The sequence below is a fragment of the Tupaia chinensis genome, unplaced genomic scaffold (genome assembly GCF_000334495.1).
Source record: "Tupaia chinensis unplaced genomic scaffold, TupChi_1.0 Scaffold144017_1, whole genome shotgun sequence".
Lineage (NCBI taxonomy): Eukaryota > Metazoa > Chordata > Mammalia > Scandentia > Tupaiidae > Tupaia > Tupaia belangeri.
The window spans coordinates 294215-318187 of record NW_006203869.1 but is presented as its reverse complement, the minus strand read 5'-3'; the positions used below and the strand labels follow the sequence as shown (position 1 = coordinate 318187).

Here is a 23973-nt window from a genome sequence, read left to right as displayed (position 1 = left end):
CCCCAAATGAGCCTGTAGACCAGGGCAGGAGGCTGCAGTCAAAGGTGCTTCCTGTAGACCAGGTCAGGAGGCTGCAGTCAAAGGTGCTTCCTGCAGACAGCCCGTGGCCATGAGCGGGAGGGCAACCCCATGAGCACGGAGCTTCCCCGGTTTCCCTTAGAGTACCTGCACTTGAGCCAGGCAGGGGAAGACTGGGCGGGAAGGAGGAAGAAGGTCTGCTTGAGAGACTGAGCCCACGCTGCAGTTGAGTCTGCAGGGTGGTTGTGGGTCTCCATGACATCGGGCATCTTCCCATGTGCCAGGGCTCAGCTGCCAGGGTTCTGCCCTCTTTTGGAGCCTTTTCCTGAAACTCCCATATCTCTGCTGGTCTGACCTTCACATCCTGAAAACACCTAAACATGCCTTTTTGCTATTGCCTCAGGAGACTGAATCAAACTTTTTTAAACAAATGATATATTTGAAAAAGCTATGCCAGGCCAGCAGAGTTAGTATATTGGGCTGGTCTTTGAACCTAGTGGTTAAAGGGAGCTCTTTCCCACATGGCCAACCACAGTTTGAACCTTGGCCCCAGTGACTTGAAAAACATGCCGAAGTGTGTGTGTGCGTGTGTGTGTGTGTGTGTGCCCCAAATCCCCACAGGATGGAGAAATGGAAGAGAGAGGCTTATAGCCTGACCATGGCCCTCAGAGGGGTGCTTTTTCCGTTCTCTCTCTCTCTTTCTCCCTGTCTCCCTGTGGTGAGCACATACTCCCTCTGGTAATTTAAAAATGGTAGAGAAACAAAGAATTAATATATTGCATGGCAGCTATTTTTCTTTCTGCCATTTTTAAGAGCAATAACTGTAACTTTATATATATATATATATATATAAAGTTATTAGTCCACTGGTAGTTACTCAATAAAGGTATTTGCAAAAGAAAAAAACAACAACAAAAACAGAAATTTTCTTAAGATATATATGGTCAGCCAGCCACCTCAGTAACTAAAATAGCTTTGGGAACCAATTTAGTCTTTTCCTAAGTCTTAGACAATGCCCGTTGCTTTGATAGAAGTAGAATTTGAAGAACTAGAAGTTGGCACAATGGCTATGTCGCTGGACTTCCACGTAGCCAATCACGGTTCAAGTCCCGGACGTAGTGGCTTTTAACTAACGCCGGGCGCATGTGTGTGCATGCCCAAGATCCCAAGAAGAGATTGGAGGAGAAGAGATTGCGGCATGGCCATCCCCCCTGGAGGGTGAGTTATCGCTTTCTGTCTTTCTCTGTCTTTCTGGCAAGTGCACGCTCCCTATAACAAAAAACTCTCAAAAAAGAAAAAAAAAAGTAGAATTTGAGGAAAGAATGATGGGACAAGCAGATAAAAGCAGTTTAAATGTACTAAAGCATAGAATTAAGAGTAGAAATGGAAAGAATCAGAGTGGGGAGTCATTTTTACATAAAAAGTTGGAATGTTTCTTGATAAGTTATGAAATGATGTGAGACCGCCAAAATACAGTGTGCTTTTCAGAGCACATGAGCAGAAGCTGCAGTCTTAGCCTTGAGGGCTCAGGAAAGACCTCCCAAAGGTGGGGAGCACCTTATTATTGGGTGCTTTCTGGGGCTATAAAGATGAAATGAGAACCTTGTGCTAACTACCGTTGAATGAGGCCCTGACAACATTCCAGCTATTAATATTTCAACATATGAGCATCTAATTAATCATTTTTTTTCATTTTTTTATTTCATAATGTTTTGATCTTTAAAAACATACTATCCAGGTGGTAGCAGGTGGTGTGGCAATTGATGTACTGGACTCCTACATGGCCAACTGTGGTTCAAGTCCTGGACTTGGCAGCTTGTTTTCTTGTTCTCTCTCTCTCTCTCTCTTTCTCTCTGGAGAGAGCACATGCCCTATAGGAAATTGTTAAAAAGAAAAAGAGAAGAAATAATAATAATAATAAATAAAAATTAAATTAATAATTGTTTTTAAAAATAAACAAAAAAACTTTCTATCCAGCAAGAGACTCCCCCTGCCAACTTAGGCTGCCAACTCTTAGAGAAGGCAAACGGCAAAGTGCTCAGCCAGTCTCAATTCCACAGCCCGAACCACCTCTTGTGTTACTCTCACGCGATCACACAGGGCCAGGCGCCAGACCACAGGAGACCACCCTGTAGCCCAGAGCCCACTGACATGGCTCACACTTCCTGCCCTGCCTTGCCTTTTCCAGAGAAATCCCCATAAAACTATTTCTGCCTCTGGACAAAACCTGGTGTTCCTCTGTGGCCCTGCATAATATAGCGCCCCCTTCTGTTGAGAAGTAAGATTAATAAACTCTTCTTTCAGTGTCATTAATCTCTAGATGTTATTGCTCCGTCATCTCTATAAATGAAAACCCCACATATGCAAATTATCAAGCAGTTTCCTTTAACATCTCTCAAGAAATTCCTTGCTTCCCTTCTTCTATAAGTACTTAAAGTATTTCATTGTTCCTTCTCCTTTATCCATAGTAGTTTCGTTTCTATTATTTGTATACATTGAAGCCCTCTGGGCCTCAGAAAGATGACCCTCGACTTGGAATACTATCATATGATTTGTGATTGGGGAACCCACAGAGTCATTCTTTTTTTCTTTTTTTTTTTTAATTTTATTTATTCTTCTTCTTTAGTTTTGACCAAGGAGTGGCAGACAGAAAGAAAGAGTGAGAAAGCAAGCCACCAAGTCTGGGACTTAAACCGTGGTCGGCCATGTGGCAGGCCAGCGCCTTAACCACCATGCCACCTGCCAGCCCCATTCCTTCAAAGAAAATGAGCAGGAAGTCAGGTGGCTGAGGTCCTATGTGGGCTATGTTGCATACCACAGGCAACTTTAGTTTTGTTATTACAGAAAGCCCTAAAAATGCGTTGGTGTTACTGGATAACAGGCATGAAAAAGTTATATCCTCCCTGACCCCTGAGACCATACATAGGATGCAAGCTATAAAAGAACCTATTAAACGTTCAGTGAAAGATGATACCTATGGGGAACCAGCAGTTAGCGTAATGGTTATGTGGCTGGACTCCCATGTACTCGACCGCGGTTCGTGTCCCGGACCCGGTGGCTTTAAACTCACACTGGGCGCGTGTGCGTGCGTGCCCAAGATCCCGAGAGGAGAATGGAGGAGAAGGGATTGCGGCGTGACCATCCCCCCTGGGGGGTGATTTCTCGCTTTCTGTCTCTATGTCTCTCTCTGTCTGTCTGGCGAGCGCACGCGCCCTACAGTGAAAATCTCTCCAAAAAAAAAAAAAAAAGATGATACCTATGGATATATAGTTTATTGCCATCTGGCAAATGGCATTTTCTGCTTGCCTGGTAAACAGCAGAAGGAACTCGGGACCAGCAGTTAGCATAACGGCTACGTCACTGGACTCCCATGTACTCGACCGCGGTTCGTGTCCCGGACCCGGTGGCTTTAAACTCACACTGGGCGCCTGTGCGTGCATTCCCAAGATCCTGAGAGGAGAATGGAGGAGAAGGGATTGAGTGTAGGCATCCCACCCTCGGGGGTGATTTCTCACTTTCCAGCTCTCTGTCTGTCTTTCTGGCAAGCGCATGTGCACTATAGCAAAAACCTATCAAAAAAAAGAAAAAAAAAGCAGAAGGAACTAGATGAGGCCGCCGTACCACCATTACCTCCTGGCTTATGCATGTAGCCCTGAGTCACGTATCTACAAACAAATGGACAGAAACAGCAGCTGAAGGGGCCTGAAAAACATTGTTCGTGGCTGCTGGTCACAGTAACACTTCGCTCGTTTAAATGGGCACCAGTGAGCATTTTCATATGTCTTTCTAAGTAGAAGCTACTCTGATGAGTTACCCCATGGTTATTTTGTACTGAGTGTTTAAAAAAAAAAAAAAAAGAAGAAGAAGAAGCTTTCTTCGCTAGGTATTCTTTGCCAGGTCAGCTACCATGTGCTTTTTTTCTCCTAAACTGTATGTCTAAATCTACAGGTTTGGCTTACCACACACACAAAAAATAATAATAATAATAAATAAATAAATAAGCAATGAAATAGAAGTTAAGGGGCCAGAGGATGGTGCAGCAGGAACGCAACTGGGCCCACTGGGAAGGTCCCAGGTGGACATCCCGGGCCTTCCTTTCCATGCAGGGTGGGCATACGTGCCTATAATCCAGGCCTGCTGAGGCTGGGGCTGGATCTTGGTATTACAACCCTGCTGAGGGTGCCCGTCTCTCCCTCTGTCTCTCTCTGTCTCTCTCTCTCTGATTAAAGAAATAAATAAATTAACCTTTTTTAAAAATCAAATAAAATAAAGGTAAGAAAGAAATGAAACAAAGAATTAGAAATAAAACCTATATAAAGTAGAATATCAAAATCACAGGGAAAAAATTAAATATGGCCACAAAACTCTTCCTGATCTTCAGATTTAACTTTGAGTTTCCTAGCCACTCCAAGCAAGTTACTTAGTCATCATTCCCCAAAACACAAACATTCTACTTTCTTCGTGTAAAACAAAGCTCTTCTTACTGTGTTCCAGAGCGAGTGTCTTCACAGTGTGGTCCTTGGACCACCACCAGCAGCATCACCTGAGAACCCATTAAGATGGTTAAGATGCAGATTCTCTTTCTTTATTTTATTTTATTTATTTTTGGAGAGGTTTTTGCAACAGGGCACGTGTGCTCGCCAGACAGACAGAGAGAGACAGAGAAAAAGAAAGCGAGAAATCACCCCCCGGGGGGGATGGCCACGCCGCAATCCCTTCTCCATTCTCCTCTCAGGATCTTGGGCACACACGCACACCCACCTGGCGTGAGTTTAAGCCACTGGGTCCGGGACTCAAACCGCAGTCGGCTACGTGGGAGTCCAGTGACATAGCCATTACGCTAACTGCTGGCCCCAAGATGCAGATTCTCAAACCCACTTTAGACCTCGTGAATGAGACTGTGGACAGCGTCCCAGCAATCTGGTTTTTAACAAGCTTTCATGGTGATTCTAATGGAGGCTAAGTTCAAACAACACTGTTCTAAAGAGACGAGGTCTCTCATAAAGGGCACTGAGCGATGATCCTGTGGCACATATGGAGAATTCAAGCAACAGCTTTCAACAAAGCAGAAAACGTAAAATTAAAGTGCAATTCAGTAAGGTGTATATGCAGGAAGCTTAAGATAACATAACCCGGGCACTGTAGCCTTTGGTGGTCTTTGTTGAGTCAGAAATTGTCCCTAGGGCTTGGGAGTGGTGCAGCAGTACGGTAACAGAACCTGCATGGGAAGGCCCCTGTGAATGCCAGGCAAGCACACAAGCCCACGGTGTGCACCAGCTAAGACGGGAGATGCGTCATGGCATAAGACCCTGCAGAGGGTGCCCAGCCTTCTCTCTCTTTCCTTCTGTCTCCCTCTTCCTCTCATGGAAGAAAGAAAGAAAGAAACTTTTAAAACATCAACCTTACTATATCTCATATTCTCCTTGTTCTAAAACACCTAGCAAGGGGCTACGTGCAATGGTTCTGGCTACTCTTGGGAAACTCAAATTGAAGACGTACTCCTGAACCGCTTCTTGGCCTTTTGACTAGGATCAAGTACAGAATGTCTTCCCTCTGCTTCTCTCAGCTGGTTCCTCTCCTCATTAACTAAGGTAGAAACCCCGAAACCATCTTGGTTACCTCCCTCACCATCATTCCCAACTCAATGATCACATCCTATAGAAATAACCTCTCTCCCCTTCTCTCATTCAATAGGCCCTTCATCGGGTATTCACGAGTATTCGAGTGTTCACGGAGCACCTAGTAGGTGGTGGAAACTCAGCAGGGAACATGACGGGCAGATCATCCTTGCATGTGTGGAGTGTACTTTCCCACTGGGGAGACAATAAAGGAGATAAATAAGTGAAATATTTGGGAGGTGAGTGACGAGTGCATGGAAGAAAAATAAAGGAGGGAAGGAGATGAGAAGCTTTGGAGAGGAGGCTGGAAAATTTTCAAAAGGATGGCTAAGGAAGACCTCACTGAAAAGACCATTTGAGTAACAGACTGAAAAAAAGGGAGAGGCTCGGGAGGGAGAGCATTCCCAGCACAGGACGGCGAGCGCAAAGGCCCTGGGCAAGGGTATGCTTGGCACACTTGAGGACCAAGGATGAGACCAGAATATGAAGCAGAATAAACAAAAAGAACTGAAAGAAAGAGATGAATTTGAAGAGATAACCAAGGCTTAGATCACACGTAGAAGGGTGATTTTCTTTTTTTCTTTTGCTAGATAGTGCATACACTCACAGAGTCAGAGAGACAGAGAAAGAGAGAAACCCCCTCCATGGGGCGAGGTCACACCACAATCCCTCCTCTTCCATTTCTCATCCTGCTGGGAAATGGGGCACATAGGCCTAGCATGTTTTTGTTTTGTTTTGTTTTGTTTTGTTTTGTTTTGGAGACATGTTTGTTATAGGGTATATGTGCTCACCAGAAAGACAGAGAGAGACAGAGAGACAGAAAGTGAGAAATCACCCCCCCGGGGGGATGGCCATGCTGCAATCCCTTCTTCTCCATTCTCCTCTCGGGATCTTGGGCACGCATGCACACGTGCCCGGTGTGAGTTTAAGCCACCAGGTTCAGGACTTGAACCGCAGTGAACCAGATGGGAGCCCAGTGACATAGCCATTACGCCAATTGCTGGTCCTGGCATGTTCTTCAAGTCACCAGTGCCAGGATTTTAAACCAACTGGTCAGCCAGATGGAAAAAGGATCCTTTAACCACTGGCCCCTGGAGTTGACCCAGAAGAGCAGTTTTCTATGAGTGAAATAGGAGACCAGAGAAGCTTGTGCAGAGGAGGGGCCCCTTACCAGGATCCTTCTGGCTACTGAGTAGAGAGCAGGCCGAAAGGAGCAAGGACCGAAACCGAGAGTCCCGTTCAGGAAGTGATTGTCCTTTCCGTCTCTCTGGGCTAAAACCTGCCAGAGGACTCTGTCCATAGCTTTCTGCCTGGGCCCCCTCCTTCATTCTGCTCCCTCCCTTCCCTATCCCCCTCATGGCATGCTGCCAAATGCCTGCTCACAGCTCTCACTCCTTTAAGGAAGAACTCTGAGATTTGGCCCAGCCTTCTCTGCCCAACCTTATCCCCCAGGCCTCTAGCACGCACATCCAGCACACAGCCACAACGAACTTCCCAGCATTCCAAACCCATCTCCACAGTCCTGCCTCCTGGCTTTGCTCTCATCCCCAGCTCCGCCTGCTGAAGCGCTCCTGATCTTTGAGGTTCATCTCAAATCCCATCTCCGCCATGTAACCTTTGCTGATCACAACTAGATGTTCCTTCACCAACCTTTAAACCTCATGCCATCATGGCTATTCTCTTTTCGTGATCTTTAATATTTTTCCAACTACTGGGACCAGCAGATAGCATAATGGCTATGTCGCTGGACTCCCATGTAGTTGACCGCAGTTTGAGTCCCAGACATGATAGTTTAAACTCATGCCGGGCATGTGTGTGTGCCCAAGATCCCAAGAGGAGAATGGAGGAGAAGGGATTGCAGTGTGGCCATCCCCCTTGGGGGCTGATTTCTCACTTTCTGTTTCTCTGTCTCTCTCTGTCTTTCTGGCAAGCACATGGACTCTATAGCATAAACCTCTCCAAAATATATACATATATATTTTCCCCCCAACTATAATGGTCTTGTCCTCTTAGGGGACTCTCAGCTCCCAGAGGGCAAGCTGAAGCTCACTCCTCTTCATAACTGCCGCAGAACAGAGTATGGCACCTTCCGTAAGAGTGAGTACTCACTGAAAACTGCTGATAGTATCCCTTCATGAACAAAGGTCTGTATCTGTCAATGCCTCTTTAATTTAAAAAAAGAAAAAAAAAGAAAACACTTTTTTTAAAAAAAAAGATAATTTAACTGTGTCAGGCAATCCCTCTGCCTCAGCCTCCCGAATAGCTGGGACTAGAAGTGCATGTCATCATGCCTCACTCTTTAGGGTTAGCCAGGAATGAAACCCAAGCCACTCAGTGGCCTCTTTAAATCAATTTGTCACCTCGGAGTAACTACTTTATGTAGTTAGGACTATAAATATACTGCACTGTAACACAAACAAAAGCCTAGCAGAGAAAAATCTGTTCTATTTTATGCTAACTAATAATACTAAGCAGGGGGCAGCCCATAGCACAGTGATTAAAGCCTGCACAGAGGAAGCCAGATGCCACATGGCCTGTGAGGGTTCAAGTCCCAGCCCTGGCTTTCTGCAAAACACGCCAGGCACATGTGCACGTGCCCAGGATCCTGACAGATGGCCACATGGAGAAGGAGTGGAGGACTGCAGTGTGATCAGGCCAACTTGGGAGGTGCCTTGACTCTCTCTCACTCTCTCACACATGCACCCTCCGGCATTACAAAATATTGTTTTAATACTAAGCAGTTAAGTTTAAAAAAAATTAAAAGTGGCTACAAAAGGGGCCTGGATGGTGGGCAGCAGTAAAATGTGTAGCTCTGTAAGGAAGACCCATGTGACAAGGGTACCAGTTCAGGTCACCAGGCACTTCTGTCCTCCTTACCAGACTGGCTGTAGCTACAGAGTGGATCACAGCATCAAAAGCTTGTCCAGGTGCCGTGTTTCTGCTTCTCGTGTGTGTGTGTGTGTGTGTGTGTGTGTGTCGCTCATAGAATACATAAACAAATTTGTTTTAAAAACTGGACACAAAGGGGCCAGCAGGTAGTGTAGTGGTTAAGACCCTAGACTCCCATGTGGCCAACGATGATTTGAGTCCTAAACATGGGGGACTGAAAATCACACTAGGGGGACCAGCAGTTAGCATAATGGCTGTGTTGCTGGACTCCCACATAGTCAACCATGGTTTGAGTCCCGGACCTGGTGGCTTAAACTCATGCTGGGCGCGTGTGCATGCGTGCCCAAGATCCCGAGAGGAGAATAGAGGAGAAGGGACTGCAGCGTGGCCATCCCCCCAGGGGGGTGATTTCTCGCTTTCTGTCTGTCTGTCTTTTTCTGTCTGTCTGGCAAGTGCATGCGCCCTATAGCAAAAACCTCTCCAAAAAAAAGAAAAGAAAAAAACAAGAAAATCACACTAGACACCTGTGCATGCACGCCAAGAAGGGACTGCAGTATGGACATCCTCCTGATGGGTGATTCCTCACTTTACCTCTCTCTGCTTCTCTCTGTCTTTCTCTGGTGAGTGCATGTGTCCTAAGGGAAAAAAAAAAAAAAGACACAAAAATAAAATTTTGCTATTACTGTGGTTAGTTGATACCAAAAGTTTCCTGTATAGGAAGACAAATTTGGAATGTTTTAAAATGCTAGACCTCAAACCTCAGAAAAATTGATTCACTTAAATATTTAAGTGTTTATTTTTATTGGTAAAATTTTGATGGAATCAATGCTAATCTCTTTATAAAAAGGTAATGCAGACACTCTGAGACTTCTACTTTCCCCTTTGTGGTGTTCAAAACAGCCTTATTCCTGCATAATTTATAATAAGAATGTGGAAACACTGAGTCAGATTTTCCCAGCTGTCTATCATTAAAATGTGGGGGCAGTGAGTGGAAAGCATGGTAGATTTTCTTCTAGCTTCTCTATAAGAGAACTTCCCAAAAGAGTACCATTCTATATGGCCCCCAAAATTTCCTTTTAAGGATGCATACATTTCTAAGTAAGCTATCTTTCCACCTCCTCTTTGAAAAAACTAATATTGGGATTCAAATTTCAAATACAAAATAAAAACCAAAAGATGTCCTGCTCCAGAAAATAAAAGGGAAATGAGATGGGGGCCAGCAAGTGATGGTTGAGGTGCTGGGATGCCACATGACTGACCATGGTTTGAGTCTCAGACCCAGTAGACTGAGAAATCAGGCTGGGCACGTGTACATGTGTGCCCCGAATCCCAAGAGAATAATGAGGGGCAAGGGTGTGGCCATCCGCTCTAAGGAGTGATTTGTCACTTTCTCTTTCTCTGTCTCTCCAGCAAGTGCAGGGGCCCTATAGCAAAAATCTCTAAAAGAGAGAAAGAGAGAGAGAGAGAAGAAAAAGTAGGAAAGAAAGAGACAAAAAGAAAAAAAGAGAGAGAACGAGAGAAAGAAAGAAAGAAGAAAGAAAGAGAAGGAAAGAAAAGGAAAAGAGGATCTGGAACTTACTCAAATTTAGCTCAAAACAAAATCTTAGCAACCAATTATTTTTTTTTTTTCTTTTGGAGAGGTTTTTGATAAGGTGCGTGCGCTCGCCAGACAGAGACAGAGAGACAGAAAACAAGAAATCACCCCCTGGGGGGATGGCCATGCCACAGTACCATGTCCTCCATTCTCCCCTCAGAATCTTGGGCACACACGCACACGCTCACAACGTGAGTTTAAGTCACCGGGTCTGGGACTGAAACCGTAGTCGACTACATGGGAGTCCAGCAACATAGCAATTATGCCAACTGCTGGTCGCACCAATTCTTTAATGTAAGACCTTAATAATGAATCTCAGTTTTGTAAAATATATATATCAGAATAACTTCCAGGGATTTAATTTGTACTTTTGAAAATCAGATTAAATTTTAGACTTCCATTTCCTACAGGTGATATGTTTTGATATTCTAAAAGAAATTAATGTGTGCAAGACCAATACAAATTAACCTTAAATATTCTAATTGAACATTTTTTCAGTAACATCAATATGGTTTAAATCACTTTTATCAATACATTTTTCCATAGAATCCAAATATCACAGTGTTCTTTCTAATAAGATAAAGTGACTCTTGAAGTTCCATCTAGAAACAATTAGAGACTCTTCTGCAAATAAAAGTAGTAAAACAAACAGCGCTCTGTGGTTTAGCTGCAGAAGTAAGATCAGGCGCCGTAATCACAGCACATAGTAATCACAGTGAGAACAACGTACCAGAAATATTAACAAGAAAATCAGAAATAATACAGGTTATAAAACTACTCATCACTGTGCAAAAATCCCTCTTATTCTTTCTTTGAAAAGAAGAAGTCATCAGATTGAGCCTAGGAAAGACAGAGCACGACCATCCCTGACAGTACGAGAATATACCTAATAAACTAGTGTCTAGAGTCAACTTCCCAACATCATTCTTTAACTCCGTGATGGCTTTTTTCACTTTTTTCACCAGAAGCAGAGCTTGAGACAAGGATTCAAGTTTAAGTTATTTATTTGGGAGCCTCGGCAAATGCTGAGTGAGAAGCGTGGCCATAATGTCAAGAAAGAAAGGGCCATCTACAGAAGACACGGAAGCACACCTCGGAAGTGCCTCCTCTGGAAGCGGATGTGGATCAAAAGAGGAGGAAGAGGAAGCTGGAGGTTTATCAGTCATCTGACTACGACTTCTGCAGGGCAGAGGAGGCCAGGGGTGTTCATCTTAGGTACTTAAAGACTGCATAAACAGAAACTGTTTTCCCAGTCTGCAAAGAAAACCTTCAGGCCAATGACCCAGGTCCTGATGCTTGGGAAACCCCCAGCATGAAAGCAGTAATGTCCAAAATGCAGAGGGGTGTGGACAGCACTGGCTTCACCTTATCCTCCAAAAGAACTTCAGCTCCATCCACTGCCGTATGTATTGTTGCTATTTGACATCAGTTTTCTTGCCCCTTTTTTTAACTATCCGATGGAACATATATTTCTCATTCAAGTCATCTACCCCTAAGTATTAAATACACAAATTATCTTCCCAATGCCTTAATTTCTCCTTTTGAATCTATTTTATATTCTCCGTAGATTAAGATTTTACTTGGATATTTTAAATTCTTACCCATCAACTTTTTCACAATCAAGTTGTAAATACATAAATGATTCCTGCAATAGTAGCCATGTGGTCCACTGACCCACACAGAAAGAGCTCAGGCCTGGCGAGCATCAGAAAATCAGATGTCACTGCGGCAGCTCTGAAAGTACACAGGGACACAAAATAACGGGACGGGAAGGGGCCGAATCTAAAACTTAACAGGGACCAAGTGTTTTCAATGTAATGTCAATTCATTTGCTTTCAGCAAATAGTCTTTTTCAAAATTAAAATGGTCAAATATAACTATTAGCATTTTTAGGCTGTAGAGAAAGGTCTATAATAGAAAGGGTATTCAAAACGCTCATGAAATGTGTATTATGAAAAAATTATGAATGGATTTCAAAAATTTTTTATACCAAAATAAACTTACACTTTGATTTTATTTTTTGACAACCTTTTTGAAGTCCCCTCATAGCTACTAAGCTTTTTTAGGTTTCGGCCATACTGTGTAAACGGTCAAGATGAGATGATGATGTGCCTCAGCAAATTTTACCTAAAAACAACCATGACTGATGTAAGCATTAGAGTAATATAATGCTTCATAATTTATACAAAAAAAATCAATTCAGAGAACTCAGAAAACAAAAACTATAGTTGCTTGAATTAAAGGGACTACTATCATTTAAAAACTATATTGAATACTGAGCAAAGATTTGCCCAGATAAGATTAATTTAAATTGTTGAAGTTTTGGGTTGTCAAGTCTAGTTTTTTAATAAAATCATTATTTTAAAGAGAAATCAAAATGAAAAAAATATACCAGTACTTTACTGAAACTATTTGGATGCTTCTACATAGGACATGGAGGAGGCACTCTCTCATTGTCCACATGCAAGCATTTGACAGAGCCACTGTGAAATGAGATTCCTTTCCAGACGCAGGTTCTATATGCATCTGAGTGTTATGGTTTAGAGAATGGTTTGTCCCCCAAAAGTTCAGGTTTTGGAATTTAGTCCCCAGTGTAAAGGCAATTGGGAGGTGGTGAGATCTTTCAGAGGTGAGGCCTAGTGGGTGGTGATTAAAGCATGTAGGCATCACCCACAAGCATGAATTAATCTATTTCAGGAGACCCAGGAGTTCTAGCTTTCATGAGAAGGGGTTAACTCTCCTGAGAGTGGGTTGTTATAAAAGGAAGATGTCTGCTCCTAAGTCTCCCTGTCTCTGCTAGAACCTGCCATTCTGTCTGTTTCCGTCAGCCATGTTTTGATATAGCTAGCCTAATGCCAGTCTATGCCTTTAGACTTTCCAACCATCAGAATCATGAGTCAAATAAACCTCTATTCTTATAAGTCACTCAGACTCAGGTATTTCTGTTAGCAACACAATAGTGAACTAAGACAGGAAGCATCAGGTCACATAACCAAAAATAGCACTGTTCCCATGGAAAAAACCACTCATCATGCAATGCAGTTATATGTTTTTTAAAATCACACATTCTAATTACAGTAAATAATAAATATGAACATCTGCATCTTTATGATCTAAATCAGTGCTTCTCAAACTGTGAGAAAAGACCATTTTTAAATTATTTCCAGTTTGTCATCAACTGATATTTTTTCAAACACATTAAAGATTAATTATCAGAAAAATTGATTTTTAATATACAAAAGATAAGCCTAACTTTTAAAATTATTAGATTCAGTAGACATCAGTTTACTCTGTCAAATTTCTTTTTTTTTTTTTTTGGAGAGGTTTTTGCTGTAGGGCATGTGCACTTGCTAGAAGACAGAGAGACAGAGAGGCAGAAAGAGAGAAATCACTTCCCAAGGAGGATGGGCACACCGCAATCCCTTCTCCTCCATTCTCCTCTCAGGATCTTGGGTACACATGCACATGCGTCTGGTGTGAGTTTAAGCCACTGAGTTCGAGACTCGAACTGCAGTTGACTACATGGGAGTCCAGTGACATAACCATTATGCCAACTGCTGGTCCCCTCTGTCAAATTTCTAAAAACGGTTTACAACACTCTGAATTTTGGTTCTGACCTGGCCACAGGGCAGTGACAGATAGTGGGGAGCACTGATTAGGGACCACACTTTGAGTAGGGCTGATGTAAGGCACCATGCGTGTATTTATTTAAGAGACATACTTTACCTCTGACATTCTTTCCAAATCCCATGGAAGAAACTTTTTTGTCCACTTGTTCACTATTGTTTGATTTCTCCTTCATAACATCGTCATCACTAACAACATCAGCAGAAAATTTTTTCTTTTTCTTTTTCTTGTGTCGAGGTGGAAGCTTTTTTGGAAAAGTAAACATTGGGAATATCACAAGAAACATTGCAATGGCACAAAGGAGGAATCCACTCCACCTAAAAAATTGGGAAATGTGAATAGCATTTATGGCTTTTGCATTGTAAGACAAATTAGCAAAGTAGAAATCTATAGTGATAAAATTCTCCATAGAAAATTTCTTACCTTCATCAATTATACAGCAGCAGGAAGTTGGACAAACTAAGAAAATAAAGGGATTCTCCCTTTCTGTGACGTAACTGAGAAATCTATCCAACAATTATACAAATATAATCATGAATATTATAATCAGCAACCTGATTAGAATTTCATTCAAGTATTTGTTAATACCTATGTAATAGTTCTGCTAATCAACATTGTTACCCCCTTTACAATGTGTGTTTTATAATAAGTCACAAAGTCATAAATACAATAGAAAAATAATATGGTCTCTAGACCCTGCTTTGTGGATCAAATAGATACTTTTTTTAAAGAAAAGCATTACTATCTCATGTAGAATGTATCTTAAATTGCTGCTTACATTCAAATACTTTTTTGTAAGCATTTAAGAATGTATCATCCCCACCTCGCGCATGCTCACAACACTTTACTAAGTATGAGTGCTACCAAAGCCATTTCGATTTATTCCTTGCTTGCAAGAACTTACAACCTAGTTTTAAGCAAGCCAAAAATATAAGAAACAGCCTCCAAGAAATGGCAACAATGCATAGAATTAAATTTCAGGTCATGGCATAGACTATGAATGCTATAAAAGTTCAGGAAGGGGAGATTCATGGGTGTCAGTAAGCTTCCTGGGAGGCCAGCAGATGGTGTGGTGGTTAAGGCACTGAACTCCCACGTGGCAGACCACAGTTCAAGTCCCAGACCTGATGGCTTGAAAATCATTCCAGGTGCATGTGTGTGTATGCCCAAAATACCAGGAGGAGAAAGGAGAAGGAATTACAGCACGGTCATCCTCCCGGGGATGATTTCTCACTTTTCCTCTCACTGTCTCTGTCTCTCTTCAGGAACGTAAGCTCTCTATGGCAAAAAGCTTACCAAAAATAGAAAAGAAAGAAATCTCCTAGGAGAAGTAGAATGGGAAGTGTGTAGACTCTGGATTCTGTCTTTAAATTCATCTGGGGTTGCCACATTGCAGAGAACTGGGAAGCAAATACGAAGAATGGAGCTCAAATCCTAGTCCTACAGCACGACCATACGTTAAGGGCTGGGGCTTATTGCCAGCATAATTCCCCATAGGGCGATTTCGCAGTTCCCTTTCAACATATCTTCAGTAAGCAGAGGACCCTGGTCCTACAAGCAGGTTCCCCACTTTTTAACCAGGACTCCTCAGCTTCAAACTCTGCCCTTAAAGCTTCCAAGTCCACAAACACTCAGACTTTGTCCTCTGTTTCAGCATGCCCCCATCTGTTGTCATCAGAATGCAAACAGAAATCTAAACATTAATTTTGAATTCAATCCAGTAAGAATATAGCTCAATTGTAAAGCAAAAATTCACTTCAAAAAAAATAATGTTTCAGGAGCCAACAGGTGTGTGGTGATTAAGGCGCTGGACTCCCACAGGGCCAATTGCAGCTTGCGCTCAGAACATGGTGGCTTGAGAATCACACCAGGTATGCGTGCATGTGTGCTCAAAACCCCGAGAGGAGAAAAGACAAGAAGGGGCTGCAGCATGGCCATCTTCCTGCGGACTGATTTCTCACTTTCCCTCTTTCTCTGTCTCTTTTAATTTCCTTAAAAAGAAAAGTTTCAATTTAAGTCTATTATCAGCTGCTAAGTTCACAGTTTAATTGAAAGAAGCATTTCTAGAGTGGTCATTAATAATCCATTGTGCTATTCTCAAAGATATTTAAAGTTATATCAAATAAAAATTTTAAGATCATCAGAAAAAGGCTTTATTTTGAGAAGATTGCTTATAGCAGACTTTAAACAATCTCAATTATTCAAAAATATAATCACCAACCCAGTGCCTGACACTGAATAAGTGCTCAGAAAACCTGCTGAATAAATAAATCAAAAGAGATAGATTTAGACGGGGAAAAAAAGCAAGAGGCATAGCTATGGTGATGTCTGGGCCTGTAATACACAGCCTTCGACGAGGCCCTCGCCCATCAGGCACTGCTCGTTTGCCTGTCTGGAATTTCCTCCACAGACTGTTGTACATTCGTGCACCCTGCACTGGGTCAGCTCCCCAGACCTCTCCTGCTCTCCAGAAGAGGGCAGGCAGGGTGGTGGAGGAGGTAGCTCGTGAACTATGGTGATAAGCAGAGCTGGGTTTGTATTTTGTCTTTATCACTTACTAACTATCCTGGGAAAATTATTGTGAGTTTCCAAATCAGTCTTCTCGTCTGAAAGAGGGTTGATGAGCATTTGGGGGAGGGAGCAGGCATCGAAATTAAGTAAGACGGTATTTATAATGACCCTAATAAAATGCTTGCACTGAAACCAGCCATTAATTCATGGAAGCTAGTTTTGCTGGTTTCTTTGGTTTTTATGTAGACCTACGCTCAGACTTCCTACCCGCCTAACCCCCAGCTATTGACTTAAAGTTGTATGGACAAACTAAAGATACACATGTAATAGCCCACAGTGAGAGGACTTAACAGAAGAAGGGGAGGAATTATAGCAAATAAACAAAAATAAGGGAACCAGCAGTTAGTGTAATGGCTATGTCGCTGGACTCCCATATAGTCGACCGCAGTTCGCGTCCCGGACTCGGTGGCTTAAAACTCACGCCGGGCACGTGTGCGTGCGTGCCCAAGATCCCGAGAGGAGAATGGAGGAGAAGGGATTGCGGTGTGACCATCCCACCTGGGGGGTGATTTCTCGCTTTCTGTCTCTATGTCTCTCTCTGTCTGTCTGGCGAGCGCACACGCCCTAAAATGAAAAAACCTTTCCAAAATAAAAAAGAAAGAAACAAAAATAATAGAAAAGTTCAAAGTGGAACAAACAGAGCCGTATCCGTCGCCAGACTCCAGCAACATGGATGTGACACGATGTGATGTAATGATGGTGCTGACAAGAGCCCTGAGAAAAGCCGAGAGCTCCGTCCTAAAGACAGTCTCTTATTCCAGCTCTCCTCACTCTGAGGCTTAAAGTGAGTTACTCAACTCTCTGAGCTCCAATTCCCTTACCTGCAAAATGAGCGTAATATTAATGGCTGCATATGGTTGTTCCAGGCTTAAATGAGAATGCTTGTCAAGCTCTTAGTATAATTCTTGACCCACAGGAAGCACCCAGTAAATATTCAGTCCTTCTTTCATGCTTTTTTAAATGTTTACTTATGTGTTTATTTTAATTTGACCAGAGGGAGGTGGGGGGTGGGGAGGGAAAGCGAGAAAGCAAGTCTCCAGGTCCGGGATTTGAACCAAGGTTGGCCATGTGAGAGCCCAGTGCCTTAACCACCACACCACCTGCCAGCCCCCTTCCTTCACTCTTTCAGCATGTATTTACTGAAAACTTATCACTGCTCTTAAGAACTGTACAAATGACATTGCATCAGGTACCCAGGTCTTTGTGGAAGGTGGAAGTCTGCCAACAGGACCACTCAGCCCAGCTGCTGTGGCGCAGGGGTGAGGCTCTGCTGTGTGACCCTGGAGCCCCAAGGAAAGGCCCAGATTCACAGCCTGTGTCAATCTGAGCATACCAGGTACACCTGTAGGTGCTCAGGATCCTGGCTGGCTGGAAGGCTGCAAGCGATCATAGCATGGTGAGAACCTGTCCAGGGTGCCTGTCTCTCCCCCCAACACACACATACCTTCCCCCTCTCTCTCTACAATGAAAGACATAAATTCTCTCTCTCTCCCTCTCTCCCCTCTTCCCCATCCATTTAACATAAAAGAAAGAAATCTCTCTCCTGCCCCTCCCCCATAAAAGAAAGTTAAAAAAAGAAACAGGGCTACTCAATGAACAAAATTTAAATAGAGGGAACCAGCAGTTAGCGTAATGGCTATGTCGCTGGACTCCCACGTAGTCAACCACGGTTCACGTCCCGGACCCGGTGGCTTAAAACTCACATCGGGCGCGTATGCATGCGTGCCCAAGATCCCGAGAGGAGAATGGAGGAGAAGGGATTGCGGCGTGACCATCCCCTCTGGGGGGTGATTTCTCGCTTTCTGTCTCTATGTCCCTCTCTGTCTGTCTGGCGAGCACACGTGCCCTGTAGCGAAAACCTCTCCAAAAAAAAAATTTAAATAGAGCCCTACTCTATGTCCTATAATAACAATCTTTATCATTTATATAACTAGTATTAAAATTAATAAAATTACATGAACATTGACTAAACTCAAAGGACTAAATAGCTAAGGCATATTGTGTAGCAAGAACCATTTAAAGTTCTGCATATATAGGGACCATTGGATGGCATATTGGTTACATTGCTAGACTCCCACGTAGTCAACTGCAGTTTGAGTCCTAGGCCCGGCAACTTAAAATTCATGCCAGACGCATGGTCATGCATGCCCAAAATCCCTAAAAGAAAATGAAGAAGAAGGGATTGTCACATGGTCATCCCCCTTGGGGGGAGTGATTTCTCGCTTTCTGTCTCTCTGTCTCTGTCTCACCAGAGAGCACACATGCCCTATAGCAAAAAAATCTCTCCTTTAAAAAAAGTTCTGCATATATAAACTCACAATTCCTCAGAACAATCCTAGGAAGTAGGTACTATAACAACCTCTTTCTATGGATTAAAAGCAAAGAAAGAAAGAAAGAAGAAAGAAAGAAAGAAGAAAGAAAGAAGAAAGAAAGAAAGAAAGAAAGAAAGAAAGAAAGAAAGAAAGAAAGAAAGAAAGAAAGAAAGAGAGAAAGAGAGAGAGAAAGAAAGAAGGAAGAAAAGAAAGAAGAAAGGAACACAGAGAAGTAACTTTCCCAAGGCCACACAGCGATTCAGTGCAAACGCGCATTTAATCACGAGATTATGGCTCCCGAGTCTGCGCTCCTAATCACTCCACTCTGCTACCAGTTGGATTAAAGTCTCCCAGAAAGCTTTTAAAGGACAGCATAGAGCTCCAGTCAGACGAAAGGTCTGCCCTCCGTCTGCTCCCCGTACTGGCCTGGTTCTCCCAGCTTTCTCTCCCTCTAGATGCTCCTTGGTCATCACGCTTTCCTCAGGAGATCTGCATACAGCACATACACACACTGAGGTTCCCAACTACAGTTGCACAATCTAGCTTTCTTCTTCTTGTTCTCCTTATTTTTTTTTTTTTTTCAGATTTTTGCCATAGGGTACATGCACTAGCCAGAGAAAGAAAAGAGGAGAAAAGTAGGAAATCACCTCCCACCCCATTCCCAGGGAGGATGGCCATGCTGCAATCCCTTTTCCTCCATTCTCCACTCAGGATGTTCTGGGCACGCACACACACACACCCTGTGTGTGTTTTTTAAGCTGTCTGGTCTTGAACTTGAACCACAGAATCGGCCATGTAGGACCCAGCACCTTAACTATCACACCGTCTGCTGGCCCAATAATGTAGCTTTCTCACAATAGAAAAAAAAAAAAATCCTTGGTCTGGTTTATCTCAGAATTGCAAAAAGAAAAAAAAAAATCACCTGCAACTGAAAATTTCACTATCAGTCAAAAACTTAAAACTTCTATTATTTCCCTAATGCTAATGGGAGGCAGGGGGGAGGGTCCTTTACGTAGGATGTGAAAATTCTCTCAGCCCAAACTCAGCTAAATCTTAGCACTTCCAGCTTCAAAGAACATTTTATAAAAATAAGAAGTGCCATATAACTGAAATAATATTTGTTAGCTGCTTGAAAATAGGGGGTGTTAGATATAATTCCCATCAACCTCAAAGTTATGAGACTATTATCTTACTTGGAAACACACAGAGAAAAAAAAGACTCTAAGAAACTCTTTAGAAAGTAATTACTTGACACATAAAATTTCTTTCTATCTTTTTTTTTTTTTTTTGGAGAGGTTTTTGCTATAGGGTATGTGCGCTCGCCAGACAGAGAGAGACAGACATAGAGACAGAAAGTGAGAAATCACCCCCCAGGGGGGATGGTCACGCCGCAATCCCTTCTCCTTCATTCTCCTCTCGGGATCTTGGGCACGCACTCACATGAGCCCGGCGTGAGTTTTAAGCCACCGGGGCCGGGACGCGAACCGCAGTCGACTACGTGGGAGTCCAGTGACATAGCCATTACGCTAACTGCTGGTTCCCCACATAAAATTTCTAATACTGAAGCATTAGTTATAAAATGAAACTTTATTATTCATGTATGCTTGATACTAACCTATCCAAAATGAATTTGTGACATCAATATTTTCAGATAGTACATGTGATCATGAAGAAATAACTTACTACATTCAAGTTGAGGACCGTGAGAAACTTAAACCCAACCTGAGTTACTTGGATAAGTAATATCCCAAATTAAGATTCCTTTTCTGAGTACCGAGCAGGACTTGTTTTGCAGAACAGTTCAGGTCCAGCAAGTGAGAGAGCCACGAAACATCTAGCACATATGGGGAAACAAAATACGAAGACTATCCACGAGGGATGGGACCATGAAAAAGTAGGGCTGGAATCTGGGCGGTGGGGGAGAGGTGAGCAGAAACACAAGTAGAGTAAGAAAGTGGAAAGAAAGTCTTCTGTAAAGGCACAAAAAAGATACGGAAAGATATGATCGAAGGAAACAGGAAATCCCCTGCACAACCATGGAAGCCCTTCTTCACTCTGCTGTAAGGGTTACGGCTCTTTATTCTAGAGAATAAGGGCTTAAGTACCTGTCACCAAACCCTCTGAATAAGTTTTTGATCATTGCTGGAACAAGTTACCCACTCAGGGACTTCAAACAACACAGCTTGGTAATCTGACGGTTCTGGAGGTGGAATTCTTTTTCTTTTTTCTTTTTTTTTTTTGGAAAGGTTTTTGCAATAGGGCGCGTGCACTCGCCCAAAAGACAGAGATAGACAGAAAAAGAAATCTCCCCCCAGGGGAGATGGCCATGCCACAATCGCTTCTCCTCCGTTCTCCTCTCGGGATCTTGGACACGCACACACGCGCACCTGGCGTGAGTATAAGCCACTGGGTCGGGACTGAAACTGCGGTCGACAGTATGGGAGTACAACAACACAGCCATTACGCCAGCTGCTGGTCCCATTTGGAGGTGGAATTCTAAGAAGGGTTGGCAGGGCTGCCCTCCCAGGGGGCTCTCAGGAAGACTCTACTTCTTTGTTTTTCTAGCTTCTAGAGTCTACTGCATCCTGCTCACAGCCCCTTGCTCCATCTTCAAAGCTCATCACTCAGCCTCTGCTTAATCGTCCTATCTCCTTCTCTAATCCTGACCTTACTGCCTCCTCTGTCCTTGGGTGACACTGGGCCTACCCATGTCATCTAGGAGATCCTCTGTACTTCGATGACACTGGGCCCACCTGTGCCATCCAGGAGAATCCCCCATCTCAAGATCCTTCACTTAGTCACATCGGCAAAGACCTTTCTGCTATGTAAGGAAACATCTTGACAGCTTCTGCAGATTGGGTTATGGCTATCTTTGGGGGGTTCTTATTCTGCCTGTAAGAAAGACTTCCAGGTGACTTTTAGCTATTTTTCACTTCCCCTTTGAGGAAACGTTATTTTAACTACAAGGGTATCGTGATTCTGACTATATTAGTGATCAATGAAATGAAACATTCAGAAAGCAATTCTTACCAGTTTCCAATGAAGCGAGGGTCATTCTGGTCAAGGTGGACAGGATTTCGGGGATCAACATAAAAACCAATAAGAAGTCCACCTAGTAAGTATCCCACCGCAGGGCCCAGCGCTCCCATGACATACATGATGGCTGAGAAGACAGAAGGGGAAAGGTGAAATACAGCAACATTCCTCCCAGCGCTGGCATTCTCTAATTTTGCCACCGTACCCCAGATCTACCTCAGTCACATCCAGCTGACAGCTTTCTAAAATGGAAACATCAGAGATCTGCAGCTCTGTGCACATTGGGGTTTCAAACTTCGCCCTTTCACTTCACTCTGACCTGTCGTCCTCATACATCATCAGAATCGTCTGGAGAGGTTGTCTGCAGCTTTTTGTTGTTGTTGTTTTTTAATGCGTGTGTTTGTGCCCCACCCCAGAATCACTAAATTCCAATTTCTAAAACTCAAGACAGGCTAGTTAATAAGGCAGTCACTGAATAACCAAGACAAAGCAAAAAGAAGTCTCAAGGAAAGGAGAAAAAGAAAAAGTGGTGTCACTTGGAGCTGGAGGATTCTAGCAGGATGAGGAAACTAGAGGCCAGATCACGCCATAGGGTTGAAGTCAGTTGAACTGGCCAAGCTGCTTACCGGCCCACGGATGGCTAATGTTTTCAAATCACCACTTTAGAATTAAATAAGATCTTACAATGCATTTCATTTATTGTCCACCAAGGAATCTTACCTAAAAATGCAGAAGTCTATCTAAACAGCATGAGTCAGAAGATCCAAATGGAAAGCACCAACCACAGACAGAACAAAAAATAATTTTTAAAGCAAATGTCAAAAGGAGGAGAGGGTACACGTTTCACTGTTAGTGAGACAGGAAGCTTATCAACTTATCCAAAAACAAAAGAAAGAGAGACGCCATCAAAATAGGCTGGTAGCAAACCACAGATTTATTGGCATTCCTTTTTCCCCACTATTCACTTCTATAACTTAAAAATTCAAAAATAAATCATATTTGGCCAATTTAAAAATTTTAAGATAGGATGTGGAATTCCTTGAGCGGTATAGAAAAATCTAGCCACACCCCAAACCCATGTTCTTTTTTCCGTTATCGTCCTTTTTTGATGAAGGGCATGTGTGCTGGCCAAAAAGAGACAAAGAGGCAGAGAAAGGGGCAGAGGAAGGAAGCATTTCCCATGGGGCATGTCGTGCCGCAATATCTTCTCCTCCCTCTCTCCCTCCTTTTCAGGATTTTGGGCACACAAGCACCTGTAATTGGCATGTCTTCTCAAGCTGCCAGGTCTAGGACTCAAACCATGGGGTGGATCATGTGGGATCTGGTTGCCTTAACTACCAAACCACATAACTGACCCCCATTTTCTTTTCCTGTTCAACTCAGTGATGTGGGGACAAATGAATAAACATTTTAAGACACGGCGGTGTGTGATGCATCGTAACAAACTCAGCTGTTGTTTCTGATTTTTTTTTTTTGCCATTATGCATTTTTAACCACTGAATAAATAAAGATTTTTTTATAGTCTTCAAACATCACTGTATTTAGCAGAAAGCAAATGGAAATGATCAGAATGGCTTCATCTTACTTTATCATTCAAAACTAAATGAACTTTGAATAACCTTGTGCCTCCTGTTATAACTACAGACAGCAAGACAGTCATTTAACACCTGCTCTCACTTCTCACACTATTTCAAAAGGGAAAGTGCGGTGTTTGTTTGTTTTACAGAATCATCTGCTTGTAACAATAAGACATTAGGTTCTTCAACCTCTCCATCTGGGTTTGGAAATGAAGAATGGAGGCAGAGTCACAAGTAATTGGCACTCCTTGAGAAGCATGCTTTTCATAAATAAAGTTAAAATGTTGATAAGTATCTTGTTCATCTCTTTGTCTATAGCCTCAACTCTAACTCAAGAATAGAAAGCACTTTTTCAGTTGCAGGTATTCCCACATGCATATGAAGATAAAATGTATGTGTACACCTCCAGGCAAGCCAGCACCATTTACAACTTAAAACTGTATCAAGGCCAAAATGTGAACATGAATCATCCTCCCAAAATAGTTCTTCTGGCATGAAAGAGACTGTCTTACAAACACAGACGGGGAGAAGGGTGTTTCCGCCATACTGTTTATGCCTGGGGCGCTTGAGTGCCACGTCGCAGTGCCAGGCAGGACTGCAGGATCTGCACTGGCAAGACCATGCAGTTCTCCAGTGAATTGGAAAATTAATTAAAGAGCGGGCACCAAAAACCTTTGCTATTTTATGAAATATAGCTAGAGCTTTTTAAAAATCAGCAGTGTGATCAGAAA

At 42.9% G+C, this 23973-nt stretch overlaps 1 protein-coding gene across 1 annotated transcript in view; it reads right to left on the bottom strand.

Annotated features, from left to right (window-relative positions):
• The window catches only part of SLCO5A1 (solute carrier organic anion transporter family member 5A1), a 94911-nt gene extending 80853 nt beyond the window's left edge, over window positions 1-14058 (bottom strand). The window contains exon 1 of the mRNA XM_027767206.1: window positions 13846-14058. Within this exon, the coding sequence (XP_027623007.1) occupies window positions 13846-14032 (187 nt within the window). The 5' untranslated portion in view covers window positions 14033-14058. The remainder of the gene's footprint in view (window positions 1-13845) is intronic.
• Window positions 14059-23973: the final 9915 nt, after the last annotated feature.